General features: G+C 50.5%; 3 protein-coding genes across 5 annotated transcripts; all 3 read right to left on the bottom strand.

Annotated features, from left to right (window-relative positions):
* Positions 1-268: 268 nt before the first annotated feature.
* On the bottom strand, positions 269-13,691 carry LOC116947220 (titin-like). The gene is made up of 13 exons (XM_032962724.2): positions 11,927-13,691; positions 11,718-11,783; positions 10,968-11,330; positions 10,284-10,646; positions 8,652-8,933; positions 7,513-7,803; positions 4,576-4,854; positions 4,195-4,455; positions 3,953-4,051; positions 3,171-3,349; positions 2,693-2,795; positions 2,412-2,515; positions 269-2,265 (listed from the first exon to the last, which is right to left on the bottom strand). Exons 2-13 carry the CDS (start codon positions 11,776-11,778, stop codon positions 2,134-2,136), a joined length of 2,517 nt encoding a protein of 838 aa, XP_032818615.2. The 5' UTR covers positions 11,779-11,783; positions 11,927-13,691; the 3' UTR covers positions 269-2,133.
* Positions 13,692-13,805: 114 nt separating this feature from the next.
* Positions 13,806-19,479, bottom strand: LOC116947222 (protein YIF1B-B-like). Its single transcript, XM_032962725.2, has 8 exons — positions 19,370-19,479; positions 17,847-18,112; positions 17,249-17,353; positions 17,048-17,126; positions 16,742-16,799; positions 15,952-16,107; positions 15,466-15,559; positions 13,806-15,322 (listed from the first exon to the last, which is right to left on the bottom strand). Exons 1-8 carry the CDS (start codon positions 19,392-19,394, stop codon positions 15,167-15,169), a joined length of 939 nt encoding a protein of 312 aa, XP_032818616.1. The 5' UTR covers positions 19,395-19,479; the 3' UTR covers positions 13,806-15,166.
* A 2,451-nt stretch (positions 19,480-21,930) lies between these two features.
* C29H10orf143 (chromosome 29 C10orf143 homolog) lies at positions 21,931-25,466 on the bottom strand. Of its 3 annotated transcripts, none has more exons than XM_076070402.1 (5): positions 24,798-25,466; positions 23,791-23,925; positions 23,509-23,625; positions 22,949-23,029; positions 21,931-22,362 (listed from the first exon to the last, which is right to left on the bottom strand). In XM_076070402.1, exons 2-5 carry the CDS (start codon positions 23,860-23,862, stop codon positions 22,333-22,335), a joined length of 300 nt encoding a protein of 99 aa, XP_075926517.1. In that variant the 5' UTR covers positions 23,863-23,925; positions 24,798-25,466; the 3' UTR covers positions 21,931-22,332. The 3 variants fall into 3 exon arrangements, with proteins under 3 accessions (XP_075926517.1, XP_075926516.1, XP_032818619.2); XM_076070401.1 differs by lacking the exon at positions 24,798-25,466 and adding an exon at positions 24,104-24,622; XM_032962728.2 differs by lacking the exon at positions 24,798-25,466 and adding an exon at positions 24,285-24,572 and having other exon boundaries at positions 22,949-23,011.
* Positions 25,467-25,483: the final 17 nt, after the last annotated feature.

Raw genomic sequence — 25,483 nt, 5'->3', positions numbered from 1 at the left:
TATATTTAAATGCAATTCCTGTGCCAGTATTTTAATTTTGAGCGGGCAGCCAAGAGATGGAAGGCCTCCGTCGGCATCTGGACGGAGGAGACGGAACGATGAAATGAGCTCGCGTGCAGGCGCTAAGCGGACCATTAAGCATAACGTAGGGACGGCAACGGCTTCAGGAGGCCTTCATACAGCAGTGGATTGAACATATCTGACGATGATTATATTGCATAACAGTACGGCACACGCAACAACAACAAAATAACAACTTCAGTACTCGTAGTCTTAACTGCATTCACTAAAATGCATTTTTATTAAAATCATATAACTAAACGCCTTACATTGCATGCTTAATACCTTACATGACGCAAAGAAACGAAATGCTAGCAACATACCCTGATTCACACTGCAGTTTCAGCAATACACCGTGCAACATCACCGTAGCACCGAGTCTGACGAGTTAAAAAAAAACAGTTCATTTATCTTCACCGCACGCTATACACGACACGACAATAGCAGTCCATTTAAACCACGCTACGTTGAATTGTCATCTCACGGTAGCGCTAACTGCGCGTTTACATTTGTGTTGAATTGCCGCCGACACGCAACCTAAGACGCTCGTGGCGCTCGTGGTGAGCGCGCGGCTTCCTCTGCGCGACCCCCCGGCCACGGTGTGGCGGGGGGCACACGAGAAGAGAAACACCGCTGGGGGAGGGGGGGCGCATCTCTATCGAGGGCGGCGGCGTCCGTCTTCAACAAGGCAGAGCTCGGACTATTTAAAAGCGCTTTCGTTTGACATCGGCCTCGTGGTCCTCCAGCTGTCCGACGAGGAGGAGGAGGAGGCGAAGCGGTCCCGTCCACAGACGTAGCCGTTTCTGCGTAGCGGCTCGAGGGGACAGACAACTTTGGTGGATACGGGGAAATGGGAATTTAGCCAATGTGTCACAACCAGTAACACTTTAAAATGATCATATTAACGTACGAAGTAACACACAAAGTAACATACAACCAAGCTCCACCTTCGTGGAGATCAAACAAAACAAGAGTTCGGTTCGCTTCTCAGGCCATAAACTCCTCCAACCACCACCACCAACAACAACAACCAACCACAAAACTACGGAGTTGGACAGCCATTTCTCAGTGCAGCGCCGCACCTCTGGAACAACCTCCCCACTGCAATCCGCACACTCGGCTCCATCACCACCACCACCACAATCACAGTCACAACTCAACAACAACACATCTCTTTGCATTTGCATATAACGAACTCTAAGCCACAACTTGCCTTTACAGTTATATTTGAAACAACTGTAGTGAGTATGTAAATATATTTTCTCATTGTTTATAATTTCCAATTTTATATTGAGTACAAGGCCGTAATTATAATATATTGGGGGGGGGGGGGACACCCCCCCCCCCCCCAATAATCAAATATGCTTAAAATGTCCCCCCCAATATATTGCTATAAAAATAAAAAATAAAATTGCGATGCTATGTTAATAAAAACAACAATTTACTAAACCTTGGCCACAATATCTGGACTTGTCTTCATATAAATCAATGCATATATTTCTGTTTATATGATTGTGGTTATGGTTGTACTTTATGAATCCCTAATCTCTGCCATTACATACAATGAAACAAGAAAAGGTAAAAAAAGTAAAAACAGCAATGTAATACAACAAACTAAGAGACATTATTGTAAAAAATAAATTAAAAGTCCATCCCATGTGTTAGTGAATATATTAGGCAGGAAATGGCAGGAAATTAGTTTTCAAATGTAGATTTTTTTTCTGGAGGGGGGACCCCAGACCCCCTGGAAGATTTGGTCCCCCCCAAAGTTGACTGCATGGCTACGGCCTTGATTGAGTATTAAGGTGATGGCGCTTTGAGTGGCAAATTTGTGTCCGAAAGCCACCACGTATGCAAACAAACATAACATTGACTTGACTTGATAGCACTGTTGGCCACATACGGTGCGAAATAAGTTCAACATACTTACGTACGTATTCTAGAATCTAACCAAACATGCTCACTGAAGTTATCCCACTATGTTTCGTTGGCTCCTGATCAAGCGTCATGCCACCTCCGCGACACGTGCATCGTGACAAAGTAAGCAGAAGCAGCTTTTGATTTTCGGTTCTCTCAAGGGAGACCCGAAGTCGCACCAAAATCAAGGCTGGCGTACACCAGCGCCTCCGTCTGCTCATCCGCGTCTCCGCCGCTGCCGTCGCCAGCGCTGGGAGTAGCGGACGGACCGCGCTGGTCGCCGGCGCCCTGCTCACCCCACAGCACAGGCACACGAAGCACTCGAATTTACAACCATGGACTGGATTGATGCACTGTACCAGCGGATACCAGGCATGACCGGTATGATGGACCCATTGGTGCAGGTGGAAGCGGGGGGCTGGAACAGGGCTCACCGTCGGGCCCACTGTGCTGTAGAGGGTGGCCTCCCCGTACGTGGGCCCCAGCGGGGCCCGCTTGCGGTTCACTACGCTGTAAAGCGCCCCGGGCTGAGTTTGCTCTGTGGAGAAAATCACCATGCACGTCAAATGCACAGCCATAGCCTACAGCCTTCAGCCCCTAACCCTGAGGACCGGCGCTTGTGTGCATGGTGTGTGCACTGTGGGTGTTGCCTGTGCGGTGTGTGGAGTTCGGTGACCGGGAAAACGTGCCCACGGTTGTGCATGAGGCCTCTCACCAGCCTGAGCGGCCATGCCCACCAGGCTGTACAAGCAGTCGGCGCTGGCGGTTGGGGCTGCGGGCCCCGCTGAGCCACCAGGGAGATGTATACGGGGGTGAGGCTGAGAGCAGGGGCCCCGTCACCGGGACACAGAACGTAAAATATGGACACAAAATTCACATCATCATCTTATTAATCTCTCAGATTGGCACTATGTGGACTATGTGCAAGTCCTTATAATACAACTCTAAACCCATTTTTTCTCTACAGCTTCTGCAATTGTGGTTAAGAGGCTATATGAATTACACACTGTGGTGTAATTGTAAATTGTGAAATGCTACATTCTACATCTTCCAGAAAGAGACACTGGTAGGGAGGGAAGACCAGCGTGCTCTCGTCCACGCCAATCGCAGATTCATCGTTGAGCTGCCTATGAAGATGAAAACGTTGGCGACGGACTGCGTGGATGTGGGGCAAGCAGACGGTGGCCACTCACCGGGCCTAGCTCTCTCTGCACGTTGCAGTAGAGTGGCTGCTGGGAGGAGGCTCTATCTCCTGCCAATCCGTCCGCCCTGGGCCGCACCCCCATTGCTCCTCCATTGGGCCCCATGCGGTCTCCGAGTTGGAAGAGAGTGGCCGGTTCCGCCTCGTTCCACTTCATCACGGCGGCCAGCACTGGGGCGGCACGAGGCAGCGCGAGTGACATCAGAGAGGCTCCAGTGCACCGTGGGCCACTCTCCCACCAAAGCCTCGCGGAGCTACTGCGAGACTAGACACACCGACGCTATGACCAGCGTGCACGTGTTGAGCATTGTTATTGAAGAGAAATCTAATGGACCCTATATCATTAGGGGAAGTCTCTAACGGCCATCACCATGGCAACAAGTGGCTTGGTGCAGAACAGTTCCACAATGTATCCTGGCAGCGACTGTGAAGGACAGAAGACTTAGGTCAAAGGTCACGTTTAGCCAGTGTAGCGTGTTGAGCACGCGACCCCGCTCACTGGCCTGCACAAGGGCCTCATGGCCTGATCCTGATGTACTCCACTTAAAGGCAGGGATCCTGAAAAGGCTTGCTAGCCGCCACTGGGGTAAAGGAGAGGGAGATCTTAACCAATTCCCAGTACCTGCGTAACACTGCTCGTGTCTGATCCCCAGTGCCTGCGTGTGACGCCTGTATTATAGAGCAGCCCCCATGGCCCCGCAGCACACTGCATTCCGAGGAAGTTCTCGGTTATCGTTTGCGAAACGGTGCTGGGAGCCGTGTGCCACACAGCACCTCGTCCTCGCCAGCAGAGCGCAGAGAGTAGCAGCAACAGCAGGAGCGTGACCCCCACACCAGCGGCCACGTGCATGGCCCAGGATGCTGACACCAGTCCTGACACAAACCACATTCTCCGTGATTATTATTGCTGCTGTCGTTTTGTGTGCAATAGCCTTACAAGGTACGTAAATGAGCGAAAATCTGAGTGAAACTGTGAATGAGTGAAACACCGAATGAGTGAAAAACTGAATCAGTACCTTTAATGTAAAACACGGCCTTAGTCTCGCCGACAACGTTTGCCGCCACACAGGTCACATTCTGCTCCTGTGATTGCTTTATGGCCACGGAGCTCCAGGTCAGGGTTTCCTTCCCATCCTGGGTCCATTCTGGTACGTCGCTGCCCCAAGCCCACCAGGTGATGGCAGCACTAGGATTGGCCTTCACCTCACAGAAGAGGCACACGTCACCATCACCCCCACACGTCTCATCCTGAGACAGGTTCATCACCACCGGTGCATCTGTCAAGAGAGGGGGATCCGCCAGTCACTCGCTCGCTCGCTCATTCATCTCGCACTGATGCAGGACCATGCTGCTGGGTGAGCGTGCCTGCGTGGTGAGGTTCTGTTGCCGTGACTCACACTGCACGTCCAGGTCGAGGTGAGCGGAGGTTCCGGGGCCCTCGCTGTTGGACGCCTCGCAGAGGTAGCGCCCCGAGTCCTCCGCCGTGACATTCATCAGGATCCAGATACCGTCTGTGGGGTTGTGAGGGAGCTGGCGGCCGCTGGGTGGTACCCTGCTCCAGCTGAACGACGTGAGGCTCGGGTTACCGTGGGCGACGCACGTCATGGTCACGTTGTCACCAGACTCCACTCTCGGGAGACGAGGAGCAAAATGAACCGTCGTGTTCACCGGCGCGTCTGTCAACAAAGTGTGAGATGCGTTCATAGCGACAGAGCCCAGACAAGCATCCAGGACCGTCCGCCCAGCAGTGTTCTCCTGTGCTGTCACTGAGGAGGTCTGCATCTCAATTCACCTGGCCCTGTGTGCAGATCAAAGACTATTGTTCAGTTTCCTTCACAAGAAGCAGCTGTGATCACGTGTATTATCTGACCTCAAGTATCGATTTAAAGCTTTCGTGACTGCAAGGATTCATCTTCTTTGGTTCTTTCGATAAAGTCACGTAGAATGAGAATAAAATAATAAATTGATAAAATAAAATAACACAATAAAATTCTCACGACGTTTCGGCCACAACACAAGCGGCCTTCATCAGGTGAAGGGACGAGACTGTCTGGAGGACAGCGCTGGAGCGAATAAAGCCAAGCTCAGATCGCGACCTTTAAGCTGTGTGAGAAGAAACAGAGCGCCTTGACAAAGGAATTATCATAGAATTTAGCATTGAAATAGCTGAGTGATTAGCTTGTGACTGGTCACAGAAATGGCTATGTTAAAGTAAAAGCATACACATCCACAGAGGCACCCCTTGACAAAGGAATTAGCATAGAATTTAGCATTGAAATAGCTGAGTGATTAGCTTGTGACTGGTCGCAGAAATGGCTATGTTAAAGTCAAAGCATACACATTCACAGAGGCACCTAGTACAAATCAAACAGGAGAATTTAGCATTGAAATAACTAGGAGAATTTAGCATTGAAATAACTGAGTGATTAGCTTGTGACTGGTCACAGAAATGGCTATGTTAAAGTCAAAGCCTACACATCTACAGAGGCACCTAGTGCAAATCAAACAGGAGAATTTAGCATTGAAATAACTGAGTGATTAGCTTGTGACTGGTCACAGAAATGGCTATGTTAAAGTCAAAGCCTACACATCTACAGAGGCACCTAGTGCAAATCAAACAGGAGAATTTAGCATTGAAATAACTGAGTGATTAGCTTGTGACTGGTCACAGAAATTGCTATGTTAAAGTCAAAGCCTACACATCTGAGCTATTAACAGTAACTGGGTATACACTACACTCTATAATGAATACTATATAGTAAACCAATAAAAAACTAAAATATAAATTACCTCAATGTTATCAATAAACTCTATATATTCTCCAATCAGCTAAGCTACCAACAATAAGTCGTTATATATCACAATGCTATATGGCGAAAAAATGGGTGGATTCTTACCCTCAACTTTAGCACCACGGATAGCTACGAGCACCGTTCAGACGGACGAGTTCATCCATGGTCGGAACGGAGGAGGGGGAGAGAGACAGCTGCGAGGCGCTGTTATACTCCATGTCGTAAACTATACCGTTAACCGTGGTGTGAGAGGTATTAAGAGTCAATGCCAGCGAAAGAGTTGCGGTCTGAAGGTCATCGTAAAATACAATTAATTAAGAACGGAAATGGTTTAAAACATCTTTCCAATGGTTACTAAGCCAGAATCCATCTTCTCGGTTGAAATTGTCTCTGTGCTTGTATATGTGAATGGCCTCATGAAGGAATATCTCATGGTAGCCGGTTGGTTTGCAAAGAACCTCCGTCTTGGAGAAGTCAATGTCATGTGAGCCCACTGAATTATAACAGTGATCTGCTACGGCAGAGCAGTTCGTTCTACCGTGTTTCAAGTCTGCTTTATCTTCGCGGATGCGGTCCGAGATATGTCGTTTGGTTTCTCCAATGTAGCTACTACCACAGAGGCACTTTAGTTTGTAAACGCCCGGGTACTGTATGTCTGGAACAGCATATTTTACAGATGGAACCAGATCACGGATTTTATGTAGTGTGTTGAATCAGACCTGGATCTTGTGTCTATTCAGGATTTTGGAGATCTTTTTAGTCACCCCTGCAATGTAGGGTAAGGTGATGGCTTTGAGTGGCTCCACAAGAGGATCCTTCTTCATGACTGCAGTGGTGGCTTTGCGGATTGTGTAGTCGGAGTAACCATTAGCCCTGAAAGCCTGGTGTACGTGCTTGAGTTCACTGGTAATGTGTTCCTGGTCGAAAATGCATTGGGCTCTATGGTATAGAGTCTTGATGAGGGAGTTCTTCTGGGATGGATGGTGGTGGGAATCCGGTTTCAAGTAAGCATCTGTATGGGTAGCTTTCCTGTAAACAGAGTTCCTTTGTCAAGGGGTGCCTCTGTGGATGTGTATGCTTTTACTTTAACATAGCCATTTCTGTGACCAGTCACAAGCTAATCACTCAGCTATTTCAATGCTAAATTCTATGCTAATTCCTTTGTCAAGGCGCTCTGTTTCTTCTCACACAGCTTAAAGGTCGCGATCTGAGCTTGGCTTTATTCGCTCCAGCGCTGTGCTCCAGACAGTCTCGTCCCTTCACCTGATGAAGGCCGCTTGTGTTGTGGCCGAAACGTCGTGAGAATTTTATTGTGTTATTTTATTTTATCAATTTATTATTTTATTCTCATTCTACGTGATTTTACCGAAAGAACCAAAGAAGATGACCTCAAGTAATTAAGTGACCTCCAGTCACAGGAGGGCATCACGCACAAACAGAAAGCACTGTGCCCCTCGTAATACTATAATCGTAGCACCACACAGTGACACAGTCTCTACGCCAATCTAAAAACACAGGCATCAATCACTGCCGGACACTCACACTTGACGTCCAGGATAAAATCCTGGACCATCGTTGAGGCCACGTCGCCTCCCGAGGCCTCACAGCGCCATCTCTTCCCATCGTCCTCGGGTGATGGGGTGAAGCTGAGCCAGCTAGTCACGGTGAACGTCCCGTCTTTAGATGAACTCTGGGAGGTCGCGTTTGTCCACTTGACATCGTCGTCTAGGAACCAGCGGATGGTGACGGAGTCCATACGCGACACGGTGTCCACGCTGCAGCCCAGGGTGGCCGGCACGGCGGCGCGCAGCCCCGGCGCGGCCGGTAGGAAGGCTGCAGCCAATGGTCATGGATTATTGACACGAGTTGACATTAACAGGTAGACTACAATTTACGGTGCAGAGTATCACCTACAACACACAGAGGCGGTCGTACACACACACTTGGAGCAAGGATCTTTACACTATCAATTAATTATATAAATAGAGATCATCCCAAATTTTACTGAAATGCCAGCATGTAAAAACATATGATTGCTAAACACACCAACTGCACCTCACATTGCCGCACACACAGTAACCACACGGCACACACAGTAACCACACGGCACACACAGTAACCACACAGCACACACAGTAACCACACAGCACACACAGTAATCACACAGCACGCACAGTAATCACCCACCACACACAGTAATCACACAGCACACACAGTAATCACACAGCACACACAGTAACCACACAGCACACACAGCAACCACACAGCACACACAGTAACCACACAGCACACACAGCAACCACACAGTAACCATACAGAACAAACAGTATGGGCGTTTCTCGCTCAATGAGCAAAATTATTTCTGCGAAAATAACTCGGTAAGCGAACACTCGTAAAACGATCATCGGTTTCATCAAATGTAACACTTACCACACATGAAGAACCACAGTGCTCACAAGCGTCCTCAGCGTCTGCAATTAATGAGCACCGCCACCCACTCTGAACAGTGGCCTCACCCCTGAGTCCTGCACAGGTTCCATGAACCACAGGGAACTTTCAACCCAAGTCTAGGGTCAGGCTAATTGGATACGCCCTGTTTGTTAGCTGGTGACAGAGTGCATAGGCTGTGGACAGAGTAACTTCAATGCCATGTATCACCACGCTCGGGAGTGATCACTTACAGAAAACTTGCAGCTCCGTCCATGAACTTTTGCTGTTTGCTGAGGAGCTCCACGCTTCGCATTCGTACCAGCCCACGTCTTTCACGGCCACAGCTTCCAAGATCAGGTCGCGGCTCGTTTGAGGCAACCTCTCGTACCGACCATCTGATCTGTACTTCCACCACTTAACGTTGTCCGCTTGCTGCAATTTCGTGGTTGTGCACTTGAGAGTGGCTCGTGTCCCCACCTTCTCCCTGATTCTCTTGCTTCCCTCAGTGTTGGGAGTGAATGACCTGCCAACGACTGAAACAAAAGATTTATACAACAAGAACCATGATGGTTGTGAGGGGGTATACATTGCAAGTCGCAGCGTTCTCTGATGAATGGTCACACTGAACTGAGAGGGACGGACCATCAATAATAACCTCCTCTATTTAGCTAAGGAAAAACCTCACCGTGTCTCAAGACGTTTACATTGGGCCTTCGCACTGAGATGGTTGGGTTAACCACCTGAATGAGTTTGGCGAGTGAGAAAAAAGAAAACCATGCCGACAAAGGTGAAACCCTCGCGGGTCAGCAAGCTCCAGACTAAAGGGGTCTGGTCTGGCTGGGCGGTGGCATCTACGGTGACTGGACGCAGGGCACGGCGCACGCCTGTGTTCAACCACGTGGTCTTCACAACGGGGAGCTCGGTGGGCGGGGCTGCACCCGGTCACGTGGGAACGGCCCTGGCAGAGTCGGCCCTTTTGGGTGCACTTTGTAAATGTGCACTGCTCTCAGTATTGACTGATGAGAGGGTTTGGGGCCGTCCATAAATGACGTCACGCGATTTTGGACGATTTTTACCCCCCCCCCACTCGTCACACGGCGTCACAAAAAGTCAGACCCCCATCAAATATGACGTCACAAAGCTCTGCCCCCCCCCCCAAACCATATAACATGCTTCAAATCGCTTTAAACTATTGTCATTGTGGTGCGTATTTAATGTGGCGCTGCACTCTAATGTTGTAGGAATGTTATTATAACAATTAGTGTTGTTATAACAATTCTATATTTATTTAAAATTGCGCATTTTTATGTGACGTCACATTTCTCACCCCCCCCCCCGTCACACATCGTCACAAATGTCTGACGCCCCCCCCTCCCCTAGGTGCGTGACGTCATTTATGGACGGCCCCTTTACTTCTGTACCTAGACGTGCCCTGGGGGGGAGGGGTGTTCGTGCGTCCGAAGAGAGTTTGTGAATAACACTTTAGCTGTGAAAGGGCCTTCATTGACTTCTAATAATCGACTGTAACTGCCATTTGAACCGCAAAGGACGCCTTGTTTTGTAGACTGGCTACCTGGGGACATTTTTTTTTACCGAGCATCTGCTTTGAAAACACAGGGTTCAATACAAGTCCTCTTTTTATCCACAATGTGGATAGTTACAATTTAAATCATTGGGCTTAAACATTCTGACCCAATCTCCTGTATGTGCGGGGGGGTGGGTACTCAATCAATGCGCGCTCTCTCATTGTCAGAACAAAGTTCAACTGCCGCGGGTTCTCGTATCACCTCTAGACACAACACGGGTTTTCAGTTTAACATTTCCAGTGTAATGTCCCTTAAATTTGTGAACTGTTAGTAAAAGAGCCATTAATGGTTCCATACCTGTAACTTTTATTCCTGCTGTGCCACTGAACTTAGTTAGATCGATGTTGGCGCGGAAGAAATATATCCTCGAGTCTTCTTTCCTCGCGTCTCTGATCTCCAGGGAGCAGTTCCCCAAACTCAGAGCCCCCACCAACTCGACTCTCCCCTTGTACCGATCTATGAGGCTGTCGTCGTACATAGAGCCGTAGACGATGTTTCTGGTATTTTTCTCATCATAGCGATCGACAATGAGCCAGAAGCCCTTAATGCTGTAGTGACTGCGGATGCAGAAGGCGCAGGGCAGCAGCGCCCGGCCTCCTTCCTGCACCATCACCTCCGCCGAGGGTCCGTAGCTCACAGTGGCGTCATTGGACTCCGTACCTGTGAGAGATGCACAGACCGTTCACGTGGCGGTGAACATCTCCAGCACCGTGTCTGGCCATGCAGAACCCAGTGGCCGTGGAACGCGGCAGCAGCGACCACAACGGAGTCGCGTTCACGAAACAACGTGGGGCACTTGGGGGATGAAACGCCATTGAAGCACCTGACAAATCCCACTCCATACTCATTTCCCCTGAATATTCAGAGAAGATGAAAGCGGCTTGCCTCAATTATTCGAGGAAATTTACGTAAATTATGACGCAGGTAGCAAGGTAGCCCATGTGACCTTAAAATTATTGTATTATCCAGCTGCAGTCGTACATTGTACACGAAGCTGAACTCCTGATGTCCCAGTGAACCCCTGGTTCTTCGTCTCCAATGTGCAGAAGTAGGTGGCGACATCTGAGACTCGGACGTTCTTGATCTTGAGAGCCCAGTACCAGTGGCTGTGCTCGTCGCTGAGGGAGGTTCGACCTCTGTAGCTCTCAGCCACCTCTGTTGACGTGGAGCTGTAGACGAGGTTATCTGCTGTGACATCAGTGCCATCTCTCGTCCACCTGACTCGTACAACGGACTCTTGCCTGCTGAGCAACCGGGACTCGCAGAGGAGGTCGACGTCGCTTCCCTTCACTGCAGTCACCACCGAATTCCGATAATTTACCCCCAAATCATAGCCTGCAACCTCTGAGAGCACAAGACACATGGGAAACATGAGAACGTGAAGTTGCATCACAGCGATCACGCGCACGCAGACAGTACACGTGAAAAGTGGAGACATGTCCCACGTGGACACGAGTAGCGATGAAATGCCTCCGAGCGAGTGAGGGATGCCCTCGTGAGGTGGCTGCGTGTTGAGAGAAGAGGACTGGGGGCGTAGGGGTCGCAGCAGGACGACTCCTCATTCACGGGAGGCGGAGGAGTCTTACCACGTCACGGTGAGAACAGCGATGGGGAAGCGATGGAGAGAATGAGGGGGAGAAGAGTGAGGGTTGTGTGAAGATGTGAAGAGATGGAGAGAGGTATCTTGAGAGATGGGGAGTGTGTGAGTAAAAGAGATCAGTGAGGAGTCACCGTGCAGATGGAGGCTTCCGCCGACAAGACACAACAGGACGCTGGTCTGGAACACTTCCATCCTCCCTGCAACACAAACAAGCTCAGCCTTAACAGCCAGACAAGCTCATTACACACTACACACGCACTCGCTATATACATGCACTTTAAATACCTTCCCTGAATGCTGGATGTAAATATTGTATTCGATGTGGCGGTAGATCACGTACTTATGGAGGAGATGGTTGTGAAGGATGGCTTTTGAGAGGGTGATAATCCTCGATGGCGTTGTCTTGGAGCAGGTGCAGGTTCTGGACGAGCTGATGCTGTGTCCCGGAGAGATCAGGACCACTCCTGGGCTCAGTGGAGACGCGGGGCGCGGGAGGAACGGCGTGGGGGAGCGTGGGTTGAGAAGCTGGGAAATTCGTTGCAAACTTCCGTTTATCGACTTCCCTTTTCCAGATCGCCCACTCGTGCCACGTGCCCTGTGTGCACTCCGTGTGTACGCATCGTGCTGCGTGTGCACGTGGTGGAGTTCCTCCTCTCTGCGCGAGGTGCAGTAACTTGCTTGGGATGACAGAAGCCGCAGCCACGAGTGCCTCATTCACCCGCATCTCGTAGATGACCGGCTCACCCGGAGGCCGAGGTCACGCAGCGACCCCGTGAAGCCTGAAGAGTTAAACGTAGCCCTGACAAGAGCGACCCTCGCAAGAGATCCCCATAGCCAGCGTCCCCACTGCCTCACACCCGGTGGCACTCCCGGCATGAGGATTCTGTGCATCCAGCAAGAGGTGGAGCCTGCCTCTAGGGTTAGGTCAGGGTTATCTCGGCCTTGAGGGTCAAGGGAGTTGGCCTCCACCCAGAAAGTAACCCATCCTCTTCACATCTCTAATCCAACATGAGTCAGACTCGGCTGAGGCCACCGCAGCCTCCCACGTGACATTAAGTGGAGCTCTGCGCAGGTGGGGAGTGGAGGGGTCCTCGAGACAGACAAGGAGAGATATAGAGACACGGAGAGAAACCCAGAGGGCAGGAGACATGGTGAGACGGAATACTATGGGGAAGGCTAAGGAAGATGGGTCCTATGCCGGCCTGAGGTCCGAGTGTTTCAACGCGATGTCAATGAACAGCATCACCACCAGGGTACAGGCGTTTACTGCCCTCACTGCTTTTACAGAGGCATGGCTGTTGATTTTGAAACTAGAAATGTAACGAACGCGTAGAGGGACATGACCATCAGATGTTTATGAGTACAATTCAATAAAGCGTGCATCCATGTGTTGTGTCACCAGTTGCATCGTCTGTCGTTACAAAGTAGCGCCTCTCTTGGCTGCTCCTCCCTTACAACGCCGCCCGAAGAAACGCACCTGCTGTGGGGAATTCGTAAAACTACGGCACAAACTATGAGACCATGGACGCCACTCACACGTCATAAACTCGTGTTATTGATTTGTAGATTGTCGGACATCCCCATGATGGGAAAGCCCCACCCCCTTCTCCCACAATTGGTCCGACTTAAAGAGAGGCTTTAAACTCTTAGTTTGACATCCACATCACTGAGTCTCAAGATCTGTCGTGAGATCGGCGCGGGTGCCGAAATGTAGCCACCATCCCCCAGATGTCACCACAAGCCTCTTCCCACGAGCCATTCAGTGGACACCAGCCGAGTCCCCCTCTCTACGGAGAAGACTTGAGACCGCACATTAACTCAAGACTAAGGACATTTCGATTTAAAGCTTTCGTGACTGCAAGGATTCATCTTCTTTGGTTCTTTCGGTAAAGTCACGTAGAATGAGAATAATAAATTAATAAAAGAAAGTGTGGCCGAAACGTCGTGAGAATTTTATTGTTATTTTATTATTTTATTATTCTCATTCTACGTGACTTTACCGAAAGAACCAAAGAAGACTAAGCACATTATTTGTGGAAACTGCGTTGACAGTGGTGCAAAAACACAAATAACCAAAAAAATAATAAAATATATAATAGATCCATAGTTTCGTTTAAAGCAGGGTTATTAATGAAGATGTTGAGTTTACTGCACCAGTTATGGGAACAGAACTCGGAAGTTGCTTGTACGTAGACATAAAACGTTCGCGTGTGCAGAGATCAAGAACAAAGTTTAATTCTTTGACACAACGCAGACAGCACACATCGCTCGAGCTGCTGACAACCACTGGCCCCACGGAGGCCCCACTATAGACCCCCCACTCCACCACGTCCACGTGGAGCCCGGGCCGTCTCAGCGCTGACACAGGTCTCGCAGCGCCATTCCACCCATGGCCCCTCGTACCAGTTCCTCTTTCGCTCCCAGCTCATGGTAGCTACTGTAGAAGCCTCCTTGGGAAAATCCACACCCTCAGAACTACGTTAGGTGAAGACGAGGCTCAACCACGCCAAGACTCAAGTCAGAGGAGTCCTGCTCGTCACTCCAGCCCGAGTCCAAAGGAGCAGCTGGAAACGAGGCCATGTCAAGTACTTTGCCAAGCCACTGTAAATGACGTGCGAATAAAACAGAACTACTGTCACGGGCTCATGGACAGGACGCACGTGCGCCACTATCGCCGAAGGTAACACACGGATGGGGAAGGGAGAACTTATGATTGCCTTTGACCGGGAGGGATTAGTTCAGGGATTCCTGCAGCCCAGCCCAGGGGGCCCATCCTTCCTGTCCTCCCAGCGGCCTACACCTCCAGCTTGGGAACCCCATGGGTTTGCACTCCCTTTAGTTCCATGCCTGCAGACGCAGGAATAGATGGTTGTGGCTTTTGTCCGCCGAATTAAGCGGACAGATATAAAAAAGGCATATTTAGACACAAAGTAATTAAAGTAAATCATGGTCCAATTACAATACTTAGCCATATACAGTTTGGCTTGGTAATATGCAAGGAAAAAAATGAGAATTTAAAAATAAGAAAAAACATTTAATGCGTAGCAGCCATGGACTTTTCCGATGCGCAGTGACGCCCTCACCAGCCCGCTCTGGGAGTCCACCCTGCAGTACCACACGAGGCTTCCTGTTCCGCTTACGAGACAGGACCTCGGAGGGGCTGCTCAAGCCAAGGCGGAATGCTGACATTCACCAGTCTAATGTATGCAGCCACAGGCTGAGGGACAGCTCGGCCGAAGGAGGGAAGAATGAGTGGCATCAGCATGGTGGAGGCTGGAGTGTGTTCAGGGCCAAGTGGGTCACAATGGCCAACCCAATCAGCAGTTTGTAGGGGTAAGCAGTTCAGGAGTGGCCACAAAAAAAACCCACGTAATTGGAGCCACGTACAGGCGGCACAGGGCAGGATACGAGGGAAAACACCAAATGGCCTGGGCAGCTGAGGCTCCGGGAGCCAGTGTTTGGATTAGGGACCCATTTGCAACAGTTGGTATGGCTCCAACTCGTGGCACTATTGCAGCAGGTGATGAGGTCAGAGCTAGGGGCCCTAAAGCAGCTGGTGGCAGGGGTGGGGCATGGGGCCTTATCGCAGTAGGTGGAAGGAGAGCCAGTACATGAGGGCGGGTTGCAGGGCAGCAATGGAGAAGGTGAGGTACATGCGCAGTTGGTTTTTGCTGCTCCGCACGATGCTGCTGTCTGCAGACATGTCCGCCAGGATCTTCAGCCGCAGCGTCCGGATCTGACATAGCAGTGGTTTGGGGGAAAAAAAACAGTCATCATCATCATCGTCATCGTAGGCTACATTTGATGTCTAACACATTTTAAAGTACGATTAATAATGCGGTGATGGAAATTTTATTTAAAACAGAATGCGGGACTAACAGTGAAGAAGAATATGGCGCAGGAACACCATGCGAGCACCATGTAGTAGGCGTTGCCACCGAACAGCAACCCGGCCAGCAAGCTCACGATCATCCTGTAACCAACCAGCCACACAGCAACAAAGATAACGATCCCCAGTGTAGCACACACGGACTGTTGCGGCAAGTCCTGTTCGTGAGCTATTAAAGCCAACGCAGCACATGATGGGATGTTTCCTTGCGCTGATGTTTACACACGGGTCAATGTATGTATGTATGTTGAACGTCTTTCTCATTAAAGACAACATTCCGCCAGGTAATATTACTACGTAGGTTTTCGTCGTTGTGTTGTATGGCTGATACCTTTTGGGTCGTATCAAATTGTTTTCGGCATGTCTGAGATTTTGCTCAAGCGTGAGAAATCATGCGGTGGGTGTATGAGAAATGGTGTGGGGGGGAGAAAGGGAGTCAGGGTGTAGGGGCAAAAGGGGGGGTGAGGGGTCCTAACCCGACGTATTTGTATCCAGCGAAGGCGACAATGTCGAAGGTGGTGAGGTCAGTGCGCACGGTGATGAGGTAGAGGCTGAGCAGCACCGCCAGGGTCTCCATGATAAGCCACACGAGTGCCGAGCTCGCCTGCATGCCCAGCTGCTCCGGCGAGAACCTGTGCGGCCATGGCGTACACCCAGCAATTACAGAGTGGAAGAGGAGGCCAAATACTCATGAGAGGCGCTCTCTACAGCTCTCGAGCTACCCCTCGCAGAAGCCCTTTCGCTCTCAGTGGCGTGAGAAAGTAATTTTAGGGCTGTAATTTTACCTTTACCACTTTTTTTTAAGTTGGTCATAGTCTTAGTCTAGTTGATGATGACCTGTTGATATTTAGTCAATGATTGATCTGTTCCTTTCAGACCAATCATTCTCTTAGGTCTAGTTGACTAAAGCACCATTTAGTCCACAATTAGTTATTACATATTGGTGCGAAGAGCACACTATCCCCCCCTCCTTCCATATTATGAGGTCAGCCAATCAGTGAACTTAGTAAATCTTTTAAAAACATACATAGCCAAACACCATGTTTGGGCTTCCTTAATGCGCTGCAGCCTCTAGACATTCAGGCACCTTAAATTACGTCTCATCATAGTCAGTCACACTTTGGTCTTTGGTGAGTTGTCGTAATGCTTGATGATTGACGAAAATACAACACTTCGTTTACATATAATTCAACAACTGGCTGCAGCTATAGACGCAACTCAAGGTGCAGCCAAAGGTAAACTCTGCCAGGTACACACAGTCCGTACCGGTTTTGGGTGCCAAGAGCCACTCCGGTGACCAGGAGGTAGGTTATGAACGCCATGGCTAGAGACACAAACAGGTGAAATTAATTTGACCTTAATGCCCATTATATTTTTACAACACAAGTAAAAATGTTCCCTCTACCTCTGTAAGTGCTGCTGCAAATCCAGTTGTGAAAATTTGACGATGGTGAAGTCGTATGTATGAACGTGTGAGAGGTGTGACAGCATAGATGTGATCTGTGAAGACATCCAGGGGACGTGATGGTTAAGAGGTGTGTTGACGTGTATCGATGTCCCTGTGCCGCTCACATGGGATGTAGAGATCGGGCGCATTAAGGTCAACACGCGGGGCCACGGGCGCGTCCTGTTGATACCGCATCTCCCAGTTCTGTGAAACAGATGTTGCCGTAAGTACTTATCCGCTGCCATCGACGCCGTCTCTGCCTTCGGCACGGGCACGACTGGTACATGTGCTGGTGAAACCGAAAAGGGCGCAACCGTCGCCCTCACCTGGTGTGTGTAAGGGAACAGCAGGATGCCCAGCTTCTTCCCCACATACACGGTGTCCACCGCGAAGTAATACTTGAGTTTCTTCACCGAGAAGAACCTGTCAATCTGGAGCGCAAAACAACAGATGTCGTTTCACTTCGACCACCTATCACTGCTCCACCACAAACTTATACATCTTCTCCTCCGCACAACAGAGCCGTACTGGGGCCGTGCCGAGTCAAACCGGCGCAGCTCAGAAGGCACCAATTAGTTTTTCCACTGCAGAAGTGGAGCCGTGCTGCTGACGTCACACACAATGAGACGAGATGGATATAGATGATGCAGTGGAACTCTCCATTGAGTGTACCGACTAATGTCACATGCAATGAAGGAATTATTCACCCAGGCCCTTGCCCTGCTTGGCTCCAAGGCAGATTCAGATGTCTTGTGAGAAACAGCTTATAATTTGGTTCAGGTTCAGCAGGGAATAGCCAATGGAAACCACCATACTGGAGAACCACACACTCGCTTTGCTCGGACGTGTTCGTGTAAAAGGGGTATTCAACCCAGTGGCCGTGTGAAGCTCAACCCACCTCCCATGTCCTGCCAGGCGACTCACGTTTTTCTCGACGGCCTCCTTGCCTTGATTGGCAAGCGTAGAGCCGTAGGCCATGGCCATGTTGGTCATGGGGTTTGCCATGGGGTCGTTGAGGAAGCCTGGCACATGGAAGGCAGATCCCGGACTCTCTCCGTAGGCCCCTCCTCCTGGGCCCGCTGCCATGCCGCCGCCAGGGGGCCCCACTCCGAAGCTGGTGTCATCAAACAGCTGGTTGGGGTCTCCCTGGTCAGGGCCTTGGGCCCCACCGCGCGCACGCCGCTTTGGAGCTGCAAAGAACCCGTGATCGTTATTAACTTAAGATGATCAGACACCGCAAGACGCGTCAGAACAAGTATTTTGTGTAAAAAAATGTTCCTACAATTTTATCCACACTTTGCTACTGGCATGTATTGATATGAAGTATCCATTGGGATGTCTCACAGAGCATTACAACGCTTCATGTTAGAACATGGCAGATTTCGCAAAGCTACTTTCGAGAACCCTTCTAGTAAATTCTGGCCCACGCAGAAGAGAGCAGCGGAGATTATGTAGGTAGTGCACAAGACGCGATGCCGCCTTGCATCAGCAATGGCCCCTCCAGCATCAACGTCAGCAGTTAACCACTGCTCAATAAGCTGGATTAATTTATTTCAGTGTCCAAGAAAGTCTCACAAAGCCCAAAGACTTGTAATCCGCATGGTCCTGATAGGATGGAAATTTTTCTCAAAATTTTCAAGGCGAATTCTGCTACATTTGGCAGAAAAACCACAGTGGTCAAGAGAAAACCAGCGCGCAATTTCAGAATCGCCGGCAAAGGCCCACACAGGTGGGTTCACCCAACCACACCATGCTCACCAGGCTCAATGGTCTGGATTCACCGGACTCAGCCGAATGACCAAGACTGGACCATGCTGACCAAGACTGGTTGACTGGGATGACCGTTTTGCTATTTCGCCCCGACCACTGCTCTTCACCGGCGGCAACCACCACCGCCCACCGCCCTGGGAACCCCGCAAGCGGCACCGGACTTCGGAGCACCGAAACGCGCTGTTCGAACCCCAGGCTGGGTTCGGACCTTAAAATCTAACGCATAGCAAGTTAAACAACAACGCGCGAGCAGGGGCACGAGACAGCCGCCGAGGTGCCAGGGGACCTTGGGTCCCCCTAAGGATGTGAAACCCCGGTATGCCAGCTGTTTCAGGGTTCTCTAAGAGATGAAGGCAGGACTCGCGGGGTCCCCCCTGGGAGGGACGAGCGGGGGATGTGGGCTAGGTGACAACCTACGCGTTTCTGGAAAGACAGGGCGGACCTCGGGGCTCGAGGAACCCCGCTGGACGAGACGCGAGACCCCGGGAAGCTCTGCTAGGTGGAGGAGTGGTATCGATCCCAGAGGTTCCTTGCTAAGAGGGAACTTTGCTGGGGGAGATCCGGAACCCCGGGAATCCCCGCTGGCAGGATCCCCGGGCACCACTCGGAGGCTTTCAGCCTCTGGGACCGATGGGGAAAACCTCCCAGGACACCGGGAAGAGCTGTCCCCGACTCACGCTGCCTGTAGCCGGGGAGCGCCATGTCCTCCTCCTCCTCGTCTCGTCGGGCCTCAGGCTCGCACTCAATTCCCCAGTGCGCACCGGCGCAACCACACGGCTGCGCGCTCCCATTGGTCGCCCGGGCCGTAGCACCGCCCACGCGGCGAGGCGCGCAACCAATCGCGCTGCAGGCTCGTCCGTCCAGGGCTACCAAATACAAAAGTATGGCTCGGGGAGGTGCGCATGCGCGGTGACGTCTGCCACGTGTTCCTCCCCCGGGGGTGGATGTGGACTCATGCCACTGCTTGTGTGGAGCACCAAGGGCTCCCTAGACTATTTGGTGAGCGTGGGGTGCTCCTTCCACTGCTAGTGGTGAGCACGGGGGGCTTCCTAGACTATTTGGTGAGCACGGGGTGCTCCTTCCACTGCTAGTAGTGAGCACGGAGGACTCCATACACTACTAATTGGTGAGCACGGAGGGCTCCATACACTACTAATTGGTGAGCACGGAGGGCTCCATACACTACTAATTGGTGAGCACGGATTACTTATTCCGTTGCTAGTGGTGAGCACGGAGGACTCCATACACTACTGATTGGTGAGCACGGATGACATCTTCCGTTGCTAGTGGTGAGCATGGAGGACTCCATACACTACTGATTGGTGAGCACGGATGGCTTCTTCCGTTGCTAGTGGTGAGCACGGAGGGGCTCTGTCCACTGCTAGTGGTGAGTACGGAGGGGCTCCGTACACTCTTTGGTGAACGCGGAGGGCTCCCGTCCACTGCTTGTGGTGAGCACGGAGGGGCTCCGTCCACTTATTTGGTGAGCATGAAGGACTCTATCCACTGCTAGGTGCAGCCCTAGCTTGTGCTGGCACTGGCCACGACTAAAGTCCTTCTGACGCTGTGCCACTCAAGCTCAGCTCCAGGGGGAGGAGCCCTACACCCGCTGTCAGTTAACACGACGAATGCCCGAAAGTTGAACCGTGTGGTGGTAAAACATTAGTGGCGTTGAATAATTAATATGGCAAATTACAGTGAATGATGTAATAACCGTTTAAAACGCATCGGTCATCATTCTAGTGAGTACATTATGAATCAACTAGGTTTTAACATTTGGTTCTTGCGAAACACTGCTGCTATCAAAATTCTTGTTGTAGGCTATGTTTAACCATAACCCTAAATCTCTAACCCCCAACCCGAAACTCAACTTTAATCGTCATATTTTTTCGAGCCCCAGCCCTATCGTTAACCCCATATCTGACCCCAAGTTTATCTCCGTTGCCAACCCCATCACTAACCCATATTTTATCTTTTACCCCAACCGTACCGTTGTAGTCATACATGATCAAAACCAATAAGATGCGTGTGTCTCGTGGGCCCCCAAACCAATAGGCAACAGCGGCAGCAGCGTGTCTCAAACAGCGCAAGCAGAATCCGCTCGGTATGCCGCATGTCAATGCAGCCGGTATTGGTAGAAATGGTAGCTCTCATACGCATGTTTTCACAGCCACTGGAATCCAAATTGTCTTTCGTGTTGGTCTGCGCATTGAGCATTTCTTCTCTCAAGATTTCACCACGCACTGCTGTGGGCATCTTCAGGCGTTGGAAGTGGCGAACCTCGCCTGGTTCACACCCTGATATCTAGACTCGTTCATGCCAATGATGACCTAATCCACGTTTAGTCAGGATGAACCAGACTACAGATATGTTTAGACACCAGGTGAGAATCTTCACTTCAACTCCTGATGCTGCCCACAGTAGTGCGTGGTGAAAGCTTGAGGGAAGAAATGCTTATCGCGTGGCTTGACATGGAAGACCGCATGCGGATGGCAGGAGACCCCACTCCAGCGTTGTGTGGGTGGAACTGCCTCCATTCTGGTGACCGGGCCTCTGTACGTCCGGGTGCGTGGTTCACGGAGCACGGGGCCACGTCCCCAAAGGGACTTTGATGAGGGCCAACAGCGTGTTACGACCTTTGGCCTCCTCTCCAGCACGCCTCAAGTAAGCTCCACGCGATTAAACGTCATAAAATAACAGACACTGGGTTTTTTTGATAAGTAGGGGACATACTCCAGTTAAATGCAAAATAGATTTTTTTCTAAAATCAGTTCATGTGAAGGATAGAGGTGTAAACATTTTTCCTGATCTTGAGTGGGATACTTTTTACAAGGTGATAAAATATTTTTTCTGTCCAAACGATTATCCAAACATGGTTTACCTCAATAACCAAATAATTTCATAAATATACGATTATAAAATCAGGCTTTAGTATCTTCAGAGAAATGGTGACATATATGAGTGAACACGAATATCGTGAAAAAGCATCTGATGACCGATCCAAATGAAGAATGTGTGGGATTTAATCTCGCTCAAAAAAGAATGGTTTACTTAAAACGGTCGTGCACACCCCATGGCAAGTCCTTCTATCCATAATTGCCCAGTATGCAATTATGGATGCATCCACCAGACCATCAACCACATTGAAGCATTCCACCACACATCAACTGCAGCAACTTCCTGGCTGACTAATCTGGACAGAGACTTATAAGTTGCTATCCATCCAGCCATACACAAATTCAAGATTTGAATAAAACTGTTTTATAAACTCAGCCATAGTCTGGATATAAATCAGAATCGCACACTGCAATAACACGAACGTGGACACAGTGAAACACGCCATCCATTAGCCTGTATTACATAGTGTGAATATAAAAATGACGTGTAAAAATATTACAGCAATATTTTGTTAAAACATTCCATGATGGGTTTTATCAGAAAGGTGTTGTGCCAGCTTAGCTGGCTATGACAGCTTTGCTGTGTTCATCGTGCATGATAAGTGCAGCGAGACACCTCTCAACCTGAGATAAAATTCCTAATCAGTAAACAATTACAACAAAAATAATCTCTATTAAAGGGCCCCAGCGGCTGGGAGGGCGGCCCCGGCTGGGCCCGTGGAGTAGCGCCTTGAGGCCCCGCGTCACGAACTCCCCATGTGATTTATGTGGCCCTGGGGGGACACGCATATGGGTCAGATACGTGGAATAATACAGGTAGACAGTGCGGACAACTTACAAGTCTATAATTTACCCTGATAAAGTCACACAATGTTGTTACACTATTTTCCATGTATCATACATAGCAAACTGATACAAGATCCATAATACCTTTTTGGACTCATTAAAATCTCTGACCTCATCCCAGTCCCATACTTCTTGGGATGTAGATGGCTCTTGATCACTCAGACGTGGCTGAGGCTGATGACTGCTGCCAGATGTCTCTGCTAATTTGAAAGAGTAGGCTGTAGCTCCAATAAACCATGTGAATATCAAGGGAGGTTAAAGTGCAGCAAAATCACTTGATTTTGGCACTAATCGCATTGTGGTGGGAAAAATTTGAAAATCGCCAGATATATATAAAAAAAGAGAAAATCGGCAGATCATTCGACAAAAACACTAAGTTCGCAAAAGAGCAGGTATTGAAGTAACTGCATCAGTAGCACATTGTCACCTTGTATTAGTAGCAAGGGAAAAATAAGAGTGCGAGTGCATCCAAGGATAAAAGCACGATCAAGCCGAGACTAAATCTGCTCTTACCGACTCCCCGGCCAGACAGCGTGGGCAGACTTGCGGCGTTGATCCCAGGACCCCGGGTTCCATCTGCAACAACGACAACAACTAGAGACTCCGTGAGACCATAGACGGGATATGCAATGACCGCAGAGTCCCATGGCTTGTGCTCCCTGTAAATAGTAACACTGCGAGAGCCACAGCCTAATTTGGTTGTCGCCCATATCGATTACCTCAGTATAACGGTCCGAGCGTAGGACGAGTCTGAAAGAGCGGATGTGGGATTTTTTTTACTTCTGTAAAATCGCGCATAAAGAAGCGATGTGGAAATGTGGTTGCGTCAAAGAGATTGTCTGTGGTGACTCTGTTTCCTTGGAACTTGAGTTCCTCCCCAGCCATTGTACTGAACTGCCTCTTAAACAGAAGGGGTGGGCATTAAGGGGGAGAACCCCCATGGCTATTCCATAGCATCGCATGTCCATCGCCCCATGACGCCTGTTTCCCCTGGCACATACAGTACCTCCATGCCCCCCCCCCTTACCACCTCTAGTCTGTACCTACACGGTTCGTGGCCCCCCTTCCAATACCTGCATGGCCTCGGGCCGGCCGGCGGCCCTCGTGTCGGTCTGTGTGAGCTGCCCGGGCCGGCCCTGCGGGAGGGAGGTGGGGAATTGCGCCGAGGCGCAGCCCCGACACAGCCGCTTCTGCATCGCGGGGAAGGGGCCAACAACAACAACAACGTCGCACCGTGTCACCTTGGCGCCGTCTTGGCCCGAGGGGCACGGCCAGGGAGAAGCGAGCACGGAGGGGGACGCGAGGAGGAGAGGCGGAGAGGGTAAGAGGGCAGGACAGGGGTGAGAGAGCCTCACCGAGTCCGGACCGTGGTGCTGGGTGTCGCCTCCCTCCTCACGCTGCCTCTTCTGCAGCTGCACCGGCTCCATTGGCTCGGCTTTCCCGCGACCTTTCTCCGATCCCCTCCCGGTTGACCGCGGCTCTTGCCAGCCCTACGCATGGGCCCCCCCCCCGGCCACGGTGAAGCGACGCGGACAGTGACCTCTGACTACAGAACAGTAAAGGGAGTTATACCGTGGTGGTACAGTCTCCATGGATCTACAATCCTCACTACAGTCCCCGTGTTAATACAATCCCTGTTGTCAATACAGTCCTCGTTACAATGCTCACCACAGCCCCCACGTCAATAGTCGCCACTGATCGCCACCGTCTTCACACACTCCCTGCCACTCTGCTGCAGTCTTCACTACGGTTCCCTTGTCAACGAGTCGTCAGTCTTCAGGCTCCGGTGTCACAGTCCTCAACCCAAAGTTTCCCCCAGAGCGTCCCCCGCGTCAGCCGCAGTGCTCACCGGCCACGGTCCCCTCCACGTGGCCACGTGGTTGGGCCACGTGGTTGCTACAACCACGTGGCCACGTGGTTGCTGCAACGGCGGCGTCGCGGACCCCGGAAACCCGCGGCGAGCTCTGGGATTCTTGGGTTTCTGCCTCTCGCGGGACCCACGCGTCCAGCCACATTGCCGTTTTGTATAACTAGCGTGGCAGTCTATATACATACATACTAGTTTTTGTAAGTATGTGCATAAGGCATTATACAGCATACGTGGTGTGAGGTGGAACCCTGATGGTGGAGCGTATGCGGTCACTGTCGAGGCTCTGGTGGCTCAAGAGACACCGTCCCGAAATTTTGGGCCATGCATGTAACGTGCAGCCCGTTAACACTGCTTAGCGAAGCTACCCCCCCCCCCCCCCCCAAATCACCAACGTTGCAGCGGTCATAGGGGATGTTTGACCATACTTTGCCACGATTGTCAGCGCGAATTGGTGAAACGGGGTGCCTGAAAATCGGTTTGGATATCACTCACCGATGTTGGCCTTGGCCGGGTATCCAACTCATGCGGCAGGGTTTATAGCACTGCGCGTTAACCACTACGCCAACGCTTCACCTGATAGCCCCGTGTGTATCAGTCGCCCTTGGGAGCTCGGATGAGCACCGCTCCTTGTAGAGTATTCTCAGCTCCTGTTTCTAACGAGTCTCCCCCGTAGCCTCAACCTCTCTAGTTATACATATTTATTGTCAGCAGAGGGCAGTGCAGCAACTATTGTACGTATTGTATTCTGCTCTCACGCCTTCACCAACACGCAACTGACCAGCGTTGCTGAGAGCACAGTACGAACAATTAACCCTCAAGACCCGCACGGTATGGGGGAGGCCCTCATCAGCAGTAGGTTGACTAACGGGCTGATGATGAGCAGAGAGCATGTGAATTTTAACTTCAGTTGGCGCGGACACAATTTTATTGGTAGACAGAACGGTGGGTAATGGGGGCGCACTTAAACTGCCCCGGTCCTCAGAACTCTCGATGTCCCAATATGATCAGCAACTAAGAGTCACCAACCTCAACCCACGGACAACAGTACAGTACATCACTGTCCACTTCAATAATTTCAGATATTTATCAGGCTACTCCTGAAGCCATCCAATGGCTCACTCACCAACTTTAATGAGTAGCATATAAACATTGCTAATCAACTCGCCGCTAAACAAAAT

This window comes from Petromyzon marinus, chromosome 29 (genome assembly GCF_048934315.1).
Source record: "Petromyzon marinus isolate PM22_M1 ecotype Great Lakes invasive population chromosome 29, UKy_Petmar_22M1.pri1.0, whole genome shotgun sequence".
NCBI classification, from domain to species: Eukaryota; Metazoa; Chordata; class Hyperoartia; order Petromyzontiformes; family Petromyzontidae; genus Petromyzon; species Petromyzon marinus.
The sequence above is the reverse complement of the archived record's forward strand: the minus strand, read 5'-3'. Positions and strand labels throughout refer to the sequence as shown.

Coding starts and splice junctions, on each gene's coding strand:
- C29H10orf143 (XM_032962728.2), bottom strand. CDS start 24,533: ATGCTGTATAATGCCTTATGCACATACTTACAAAAACTAGTATGTATG. Junction 23,626..23,790: donor AGCACCACGGTCCGGACTCG/GTGAGGCTCTCT, acceptor CCCGCGATGCAG/AAGCGGCTGTGTCGGGGCTG. Junction 23,012..23,508: donor GCCGGCCCGAGGCCATGCAG/GTATTGGAAGGG, acceptor TCGTTGTTGCAG/ATGGAACCCGGGGTCCTGGG.
- LOC116947220 (XM_032962724.2), bottom strand. CDS start 11,778: ATGGAAGTGTTCCAGACCAGCGTCCTGTTGTGTCTTGTCGGCGGAAGC. Junction 8,934..10,283: donor AGCAGGAATAAAAGTTACAG/GTATGGAACCAT, acceptor CTTTTGTTTCAG/TCGTTGGCAGGTCATTCACT. Junction 3,350..3,952: donor GCTCTGCTGGCGAGGACGAG/GTGCTGTGTGGC, acceptor GTGCCGCCCCAG/TGCTGGCCGCCGTGATGAAG.
- LOC116947222 (XM_032962725.2), bottom strand. CDS start 19,394: ATGGCGCTCCCCGGCTACAGGCAGC. Junction 16,800..17,047: donor GCCCGATCTCTACATCCCAT/GTGAGCGGCACA, acceptor TTGTGTCTCTAG/CCATGGCGTTCATAACCTAC. Junction 15,323..15,465: donor GCGCCATATTCTTCTTCACT/GTTAGTCCCGCA, acceptor CTGCTATGTCAG/ATCCGGACGCTGCGGCTGAA.